Raw genomic sequence first — 9,417 nt, 5'->3', positions numbered from 1 at the left:
TCTGTCTTCTAGGTTGTGTACACCTGAACCAGTTGACTAAAAAGGCAAAGCGCTCCAGTGAGTGGTGCTGGCTGTTCAGAGGAGGGACAGACAGATGGCAATCAGAGTGCATCAGGAAGAATGCTGACCTGAGCTGGGTGTGATTTGGAAGATCAATGGAAGGCATTCCAGGTCGGGGGCAGCCAAAGCAAAGACTCACAGGTGAGTGAAGAAGGAGGATCTTCTCAGTTTTCTGTGAACAAGCTCATTTGTCAGTTACCCCACCAAAACAGATCACACCAGGAAGCTGGCCGCCTTTCTTTGGGGCCTTGTTTCTTTCATTCTGCTTTAGAACAGGTGTTGAAAGCTCAGTTAACTACAGGGGTGGGTAGTTAAGATGACAAAGTTAGTAGCTGGCTTAGAGACTGTGGGAAGCCAGAGAGTGTGGACTGTCCAAAAGGAGCTACTGCCTCTCCACTCAAGGCAGATGTTGCCAAGCCAAACAGCTCCCGGTGTGACCGGATCGTCCCATTTTTCAAGAAAGCTAGAAATCGAGATTTTTTAATGAACTCCCCAGTCTATAAATATAGGTAATTTATCCAATTTAAAAAAAACGCTGGGTAGGCTAACTGAAATATGTCTATTAGCCAAATGTTACTCTCCGGCTATAGAATTTCATGGGACTGGGTAAGGACAGTTTCGCATGTTGAAGACTGAGATTTTTCCATCTTTTGATTTTAAATTATTTCCAGCCTGTCTTCATTCTTTTATAGGATGGAGGTGAGACTTTTCCTTCCTGTGTAGTTCCCTGAGGGCCTCAAATAGCAGCCAGAGCAGCCAGTTTCTGAGAGATGCTGGTTTCAGTGAGTAGTTTAGAAGCTCTTCCTGGTTTGCATTGACCATCTTGTGGTTTCAAGTGTCTTCTAAGGACTGTAGGATGATAATACATAATCCTTGGGAAACAAAGCCCCATATCAGTGATTATATGGAACTAGTGAATGAAACTTTTTTTTTTTTTAACTGAAGGACTTTTCAGAGCCATTAAAATGTCCGTTTGCATTAAGAATGTGGAGCTCAGGCTTAAAGAGTATTTTACAAACATTCTGTTTCTTTGATTCTAAAATGCATATTTTTCACATTTTAAAAATCTGAATGTGTTCATTTAATGTAGGGTCTCTGTTTTCCCTGTGAAAATTGTCATTAAGTCAGCAGTTTCAATGTCAGAAGTGTCTTTAGAATCAGGAATGTCATGTAGTTAACCAATGATGCCAAGCAAGGAAATCTGAAGTCTTTTTAGTGGAGGACATTCAGGACCTGGAATCAAGCTTTGCTTAACTAAGACTCTTGCTCAGAGGTTTTAAATGTTTCCGTCTTTCTCTGCATCTGAGGATTCTGCCCTGGCCTTCAGCTTTTCATCTGATGGCTGGCATCTTGGGGATCTTGTTTTCGTAAGATTGTTGGAATTCCTGCGATCGTCATATGAAAGCTTCCCCTGGCCTCATCACATCCTATATCCTGGAGTTGTCCTAAGGAACCTCGGTGTAGACACCCGAGTATCAAGTTCTCTTCCAGAGGAATTCTCCAGTCTTGGTGGTGTGTGGACCCCATTTGGGGTATCTCTTTGGCATGATAATCTCCTGACATAGCTCTCTATCCCCAGGTGTAATTTGTCCATTTTTGAAAACAGGCCCTGCTGCCTCTGTTCAGAACTGCCAAACCTGTATCTGGAAGTGTCTTCCAACCTTGGGAGTGCTCAAGTTCAGTTGGATACTCTGCTTCGTTATGGAAAAAAAATATGTGGGCTCCAGCTCAGGCAGTATCAAGACAGGCCAGGCCTGCAGACCCTCGAGGACAAAACCCCTCTTCCTCGCTGTGAAGCTGGATTCGTCTTACTGAATGTGAGACCTTTCCTCTACCTGTTACCTTTTCTTCTGTGTGATATTCACATGCTCACATTCAGTCATGCGTGTGAGCATGCCTTTTTTCCCAGAACCTCCATGGTCTCTTCCCCAGTTCTGCTGCAGCTGCTCCTCAGCCCAGGCCCCAAGGCACAGCAGTCCCTGTGCCAGTAGATAACGTCTTCTTGGGAGGCAGCAACATTTGAGGATCTGACCAAAGACTGGAAGTATTAGGAAGCCCCTCGGAAGGACTGCAGCAGAGGCATAATGCTGAACAGTTACGAGAACACGGTCCCTCAGGGTAAGGACTCAGTCTTCATTTACTAACTGTGTGTACAACTGACAGGGAAAAGTCATCATTAAAAAAAATCCCGGGACTTCCCTGGAGGTCCAGTGATTAGGACTATGTGCTTCTACTGAAGGAGGTCCAGTTTCCATCCTATTTGCCACAATTAAAGATCCTGCATGCAGCAACTAAGACCAGGTGCAGCCAAAATAAACAATTACGTTGAATTTTTAAAAAATAAAATTCTGTTGACATGCTCTTGTTTTGAATGGCCCTAGTGGGCTTTCTGGGTATTTTTATTCTGTTACTGCTTTATACCAACACTCTAGTATCTTTCTTCCATATCTTCAAAAATCCAATGAAAGAATTATGAAGAACTTTGGCAGGAGAGTCTTCCAGGTGGCATATCATCAAATTCAACTTTGTTTACTTCTTTCTCCATCTCTTTAGGAGACTTCTTACAATTCTCCATGACACCACAGAGAGCTGGAAATGATCCCCCTGGTTTTTCAAATCCAAGTGAAACAGAAACGGAGATAAGTACCATGAGAGAAAAGTTTCTCACCAGCGTGACCAAGTTGGTAGAAAGCAAAAGTTACAACAGCAAGGTGTTTTCCAAAGAAAAGTACTTTCAAACAATCAAGGAAGTCAAAGAAGCTAAGGAGAAGGGGAAGAAGTCATCACGTGATTATCGCCGTGCAGCAAAATATGATGTGATTTCTGTAGCAGGCACAGAGAAACTCATAGAGGCTGCTCACAGAGAACCAGATCGGATACGGTATTACGTACACAAGGAAGAGCTGTTTGACATCCTTCACGACACACATCTCAATATTGGCCATGGTGGGCGGACACGCATGCTCAAGGAGCTGCAAGGCAAATATGGGAATGTCACCAAAGAAGTCATTGTCTTATATCTGACTCTGTGTAAACAGTGCCACCAGAAGAACCCAGTACCCAAGAGAGGCCTTGCACCCAAGCCCATGCCATGTAAGGACAATGACTCCAGATGCCAAGTTGAAATCCTTGATATGCAGTCAAATGCTGATGGGGAGTTCAAGTTCATTTTGTATTACCAGGACCACTTAACCAAGTTCATTATTTTACGGCCATTAAAAGCCAAGCAGGCCCACGAGGTAGTCAGTGTCCTATTGGATATTTTCACAATTCTTGGTCCACCCAGTGTGTTAGAATCTGACAGCGGCATAGAGTTCACAAACCAGGTTGTTAATAAGCTCAATGAGGTATGGCCAGACCTAAAGATTGTCCTTGGTAAGTCCCACCCTGGCCAAGGCCAGGGCTTCCTGGAGCAAGCAAGCCGTGATGTCAAGACCATGCTGAGTGCCTGGATGCAGAGTAACCACTCCCGTCATTGGACCGAAGGCCTGCGATTCATGCAGGTGGTGAGGAATCAGGCCTTTGATGGTTCCTTGCAGCAGAGTCCATACGAGGCAATGTTTGGTTGTAAAGCCAAATTTGGACTCTATTCCTCACACTTGCCCCGGGAAACCGTGGCTGTTTTACACACAGAGGAGGAGCTAGAAATTGCCGAAGAACAACTGGAAAGCAGCCTCTGGGTCAGGCAGGAAGAGAGGGCTGAGGTTGGAGCAGACCGGTCTGACATGGACGAGGACGTTGATCCCACACCTCTCGAAGTCTCGGAGCCCAGCACCTCCCAGGCAGCCTCAGGTCTCTTCTCCTGGTGAACAGACATCTGCTAAGTGGACGCTTAGGGCCTCTGGGTACCGTAGAGCCACCTGAGAGCTGTAACCAAGACTCCAGATGAAAGGAGTGAAGGCCACTCTCTCAGGAATGCTGTTCTTGGTAGTCCTGAGTCAGAGGGGGAGGCGGCTCCGGTCTCTGATCTCACCTGCCCTAACAAATTCCCACAAACCTGGAGGCTTAAAACAGCAGAACTTTGGGGACTTCCCTGGCAGTCCATGGTTGAGACTGTGAGCTCTCAATGCAGGGGGAGCAGGTTTGATCCTTGGTTGGGGAACTAGGATCCTGCATGCTGAGGATACAGCCAAAATTTAAAAAAAAAAAGATTAAAAAAACTTTCTTAGTCCTAGAGGCCAGAGGTCTGAAATCAGGGTGTTGGCAGGGTTCATTCCTTCTGGAGGCTCCAAGAGAGAATCCATTCCAGGCCCTCCTTCTTTCTCTAGTGGCTGTCAGCAATTCTTGGCATCCCTGGGCTCAGTAGCCCAGAGTAGCACAGATTCAGCCTCTGTTTGTCTTCACATGGCCTTCTCCCCTTGGTCTGTGTGTGTGCTCCTTTTCTATCTCTTATAAGGACCCCATTGGACACCAAGTCTATGTCGTTGGATTTAGGGCCCAGCTTAATTAATGATCTCATCTCGGGATACTTAACCTTAATTTCATCTGCAAAGACCCTGTTTCTAAGTAAGTTCATATTCATGGTTGCTCGGGGTTTGGACTTGGACATATCTTTGGTGGGGGGGACTGCAGTTGTACTGCAATTGGCTCAGGGGTAATGAACCTGCTTGCCAATGCAGGAGATTCGCATTTGATCCCTGGGTCAGGAAGATCCCCTGGAGGTGGAAATAGCAACTCGCTCCAGTATTCTTGTCTAGGAAATCCCATGGACAGAGGAGCATGGCAGACTGCAGTCCATAAGGTTGTAAAAGTCTGACACAGCGTAGTGACTGAGCATGCACACAGTTCTACCAACTACAGTCAGTGGAAGAGGATGTTTGCTTGCAGAACATAAACTGATAGGGTCTGAGCCCTGTAGAGCTGGTGGGACTGCCCTGCATGTATCGAGTATCTGTTCCTGCTCCTTGGGCACAGAACCCAAAAGATGGGGGCATCAGAGAAAAAGATGTAGATGAAGGACAAATAATGAGAGGAAAAGAGGTTGATCTCATGTGTCCCAGAGACTGGCTGCCCCACCAGCTGAGCTTTGTTTCCTGCTTCAAGAGAAACCTGATGTACCCACCCTGCTCTCAGAATGGCATCCACAGGGATTGACCTGCCTGAAACATTTTAAAAATAGGTCAAAATTAAGGCATGGCTGGGCTTTCGGTCTGAGCCTGCCAGTGTTCTGTGCCTCAAGCACAGCATGACGTGGTGTAGTCCTGGAATGGTCATACATTCCAGGAAGTGACCAATAGCCAGGAAACAACTAGGGACTCTGGAGCAAATTGCAAAAGTTGGCCTGAGGTCACTTCTTCAGCCAGAGAAGAATAGAGCACAGGCCAGTCTGGGTCACAGTTCAGAGGAAAGGGGAGGGCAATGCCCAGGATCTGTGCATGGCTGTATTCTCAAGGCCTGTAAGAGGACCCAGCCCATCGGAGGTGTTGGATAAGGGTTTGCTGAGTGAATAAATGATTCTACAGACATGGATGCAGGGAAGGAGAAGGGGCCTGCAGTTTCTGACTCTCCAGTTCTTTCTTCCTGCATATCACTGAACCATCTCAAACCATTCTGGGGGACTTCTCTGGTGGTCCAGTGGTTAAGACTCTGTGCTTCCAGTACAAGGGGCACAGGTTCGATCCCTGGTCGGGGGAGTAAAATCCCACACATGCCTTGGCACCGCCAAAAAAAATTCTGATTGCCCCCAACTTTGGCTTCCCCTTGGGCCAAGAGCAGTCTCCTGATAATGCCTGCCTCACAGGGTGGTTCTGACAGACAAGAAGTTTTAAGATGTGTGTTGTCCTTGCTACCTTCAGATCTTACCCTCATCATGAGAGTTGGAGATCACTGTTGCCATTCCTTTGCTGATTAAATAGTGTTAAGCTAGACATCCAGGAAATCTGCGCTATTATTAGACAGGAGGTGATGTCACTCTCCAGCTTGTCTTGGAGGACCAGAATCTCGGCTTCATCCTCAACCAGCACCTCACATCCCCTTCCTGTATCACTCAGCTGAGCAGGGCCTGGGAGGCCCAACTTGACTGATGTTGCCCCCTGTTCCCCCCGTGCTGACCTACCACCTCCTGATGGCAGAGCAAACCAGGAACCACACCATCAGCTCCTGTGGGTAAGAGGTCAAAGGAGGCACTATGCTACTGTCTTTCCCAGCGGGTGGCTGCAAATAACGGAGATTTCCGGACCTGCAACCTCAGCCTTCCTCTTCTGCTCCCTAGTGTTTACAGTGGAGGGACCTGGAGGAGGACACCTAGACCCAGCCCAGCCTTCCTCTGTGCTATCATATTTCAGCATCTGGAGTGGAACCAGTTGCTTTCAGGTTGCAAATATGTTTTGTCCATATAATGTCTTTTAAATTTAAAAGTTAATTGCCATCACTTTCAAAGCAGATTTCACATAAAAATATAAATGTCTAGCACTTCTTGAAAATTTAGAAGATCTGACCTCCCACATTTTTTGCATGGCAGCCAACGACCAAGTGGTAACCCCCAGGAGACATTCCAGGCCTGCTTTCTACACTAGTCCACTGTCTAGGCCGTTCAGATTGTTTGCATACACATTTCTATAGTCAATTGCTAAAGAAAGGCAAATGAAGTCAATGTGAATAAAGGCCAGAAACAGACCCATGTATCTAGCAATTTATGATAAAAGACATTTCACATCTGTGGGAGAGATTGTGTTATTCAGTTAGTGGTGCTGATCAATTATACCTCAATTAAAAAAAAATAGTGGTGCTCGATCCTATGAGCTGTCCAACGAATAAAATAAAGTCTGATCCCTAAACATAAAAAACAAAACTGTAAAAATATTGAGGAAAAGAAATAGATTTTTGTGATCTTGAAATGGAGAAACCCATATAAGAAAAGGTTAATATACTTGGTTACATAAAAATTTTAAATATTTAGGAAAAATAATGCCTTTTAAAAATTGAGAAAAAGTTATCTGCAGGTCAGGAAGCAGCAGTTAGAACCGGACATGGAACAACAGACTGATTCCAAATGGGAAAAGGAGTACGTCAAGGCTGTATATTGTCACTCTGCTTATTTAACTTCTATGCACAATACATCATGAGAAACACTGGGCTAGAGGAAGCACAAGCTGGAATCAAGATTGTCAGGAGAAATATCAATAACCTCAGATATGCAGATGATACCACCCTTATGGCAGAAAGTGAAGAGGAACTAAAAACCTCTTGATGGAAGTGAAAGAGGAGAGTGAAAAAGTTGGCTTAAAGCTCAACATTCAGAAAACGAAGGTCATGATATCTGGTCCCATCACTTCCTGGGAAATAGATGGGGAAACAGTGGAAACAGTGTCAGACTTTATTTTTGGGGGCTCCAAAATCACTGCAATGGTGACTGCAGCCATGAAATTAAAAGATGCTTACTCCTTGGAGGGAAAGTTATGACCAACCTAGATAGCATATTCAAAAGCAGAGACATTACTTTGCCAACAAAGGTCCATCTAGTCAAGGCTATGGTTTTTCCAGTAGTCATGTATGGATGTGAGAGTTGGACTGTGAAGAAAGCTGAGTGCCAAAAAATTGATGCTTTTGAACTGTGGTGTTGGAGAAGACTCTTGAGAGTCCCTTGGACTGCAAGGAGATCCAACCAGTCTATTCTAAAGGAGATCAGTCCTGGGTGTTCTTTGGAGGGAATGATGCTAAAGCTGAAACTCCAGTACTTTGGCCACCTCATTCGAAGAGTTGACTCATTGGAAAAGACTCTGATGCTGGGAGGGATTGTGGGCAGGAGGAAAAGAGCACGACAGAGGATGAGATGGCGGATGGCATCACTGACTTGATGGACATGAGTTTGAGTGAACTCCGGGAGTTGGTGATGGACAGGGAGGCCTGGCGTGCTGCAATTCATGGGGTTGCAAAGAGTCAGACACGACTGAGTGACTGAAATGAACTGAACTGAACTGAAATGACAGCCTGGGAGAAAACATTTGCAACACCTTAAACAGACATAAGGTACTGTCAACTGAAAAAAAAAAAAGACCTAAAAGTTGAGAATTATGTTTTTATTGAGCAGACTTACTGAGGTCTTAAGCCCCTGGCTACAGTCTCTCTTAAAACTCTGAGGGACTGTTCCAAAGAGGTGAGGGAGGAGCCAGGATATAAAGAAGTTTTTGCAAAAAAGAAACCACAAATAAATAAATAAAAGGTAGTTGAACATCAAAATATTAGTGTCAATTAGAGAAAAAACAGATCTCTCAAATTAATGGACTTAGCACTTTTCTGTGTATAGGAAGATGCAAGAGTCTGGGCTTATTGAAATTATTCTCTTGATATGCATCTTTGCTAGGAACCAATATCCTGTTTTTCTCCATTCTAAATCTCAGGGTGCACAGTCGTGGGTGGCTGCAGTGGCTGATGACGTAATGGCCACGGCATCCTTTGTTTACTGATATGCCAGGGGACATTCTTTGTCCACAGTACCTAATTTTTAAAGGGGCGCTTGCAAGTTAACAATGAGAAGAGCAAACAATAGAAAAGGAGCAGAGGTTAATGGTGGACGGAAAACAAACAGCTGTACCCTGGTGCAATTGGTGGAATGGAAGCAGGTCAGACTTGTCATCCAATCAGGGCTGTCCGTTCAAACGAAACAGATTCAAGTTACGTGAGCGTTTTGTTTCTCCTGCCATGCATGTGGGAGAAGAGGCAAATGCCTAGTGATACTGTCTTGTTTTAACAAAAAACTGACTGATAAGGAAGTCCAGTAGTGGTCGTGCTCATTTTCATTTCCAGGGGCTGTCATAACCCACTGGGTGGCACAGAAATTTGTTATGTCACAGTTCTGGGGTCACATGTCTGAGATCAAGATGTCATCAGGGTTGATTCCCTCTGACGGCTTGAGGGAGAATCTCTTCTGGTGGCCTCAGATGTTCCTTGGCTTGTAGGTGAGAGTCCCCCTGTGTCTTCTCATTGTCTTCCCTCTGTGTGTGTCTGTTGTCTCTGGGTCCAAATGTCCCCTTAGCATAGTAGATTAGGGCCCATCCTCAGTGACCTCACTTTAACTTGATCATCTGCAGAGACCCCATTTCCAAATAAGCTCACATTCACAGGTATGGGGTGGAGGGGTTAGGACTTCAGCTTCTTTGGGGTGACACAGTAAGTTCAACCCATATAGCAGCAGCTAAGAGATGCACGTTTGATCCCTGGATGGGGAAGATTCCATGGAGAAGGGAATGGCTACCCACTCCAGTATTCTTGCCTGGGAAATCCCATGGACAGAGGAGGCTGGCGGGCTACAGTCCACAGGGTCGAAAAGAGTCAGACCTGACTGAGCCACTAAACAACAATCAGAATGACAGATTTTGTTTGTTTGTTTTTGTTTTCTTGGGTTTTTTTGGTCACACA

At 45.3% G+C, this 9,417-nt stretch overlaps 1 protein-coding gene across 1 annotated transcript; it reads left to right on the top strand.

The window, feature by feature from the left end:
- The first annotated feature begins 1,976 nt into the window (after positions 1-1,976).
- Positions 1,977-3,869, top strand: KRBA2 (KRAB-A domain containing 2). The gene is given in 2 exon segments (XM_068979040.1): positions 1,977-2,178; positions 2,614-3,869. Coding segments are annotated over 2 exon segments (1,458 nt in total).
- The last annotated feature ends 5,548 nt before the right edge of the window (positions 3,870-9,417 follow it).

This window comes from Capricornis sumatraensis, chromosome 8 (genome assembly GCF_032405125.1).
Source record: "Capricornis sumatraensis isolate serow.1 chromosome 8, serow.2, whole genome shotgun sequence".
In the NCBI taxonomy this organism is placed as follows: domain Eukaryota; kingdom Metazoa; phylum Chordata; class Mammalia; order Artiodactyla; family Bovidae; genus Capricornis; species Capricornis sumatraensis.
Note: the sequence above shows the minus strand (reverse complement) of the source record. Positions and strands in the feature narration are given on the sequence as shown.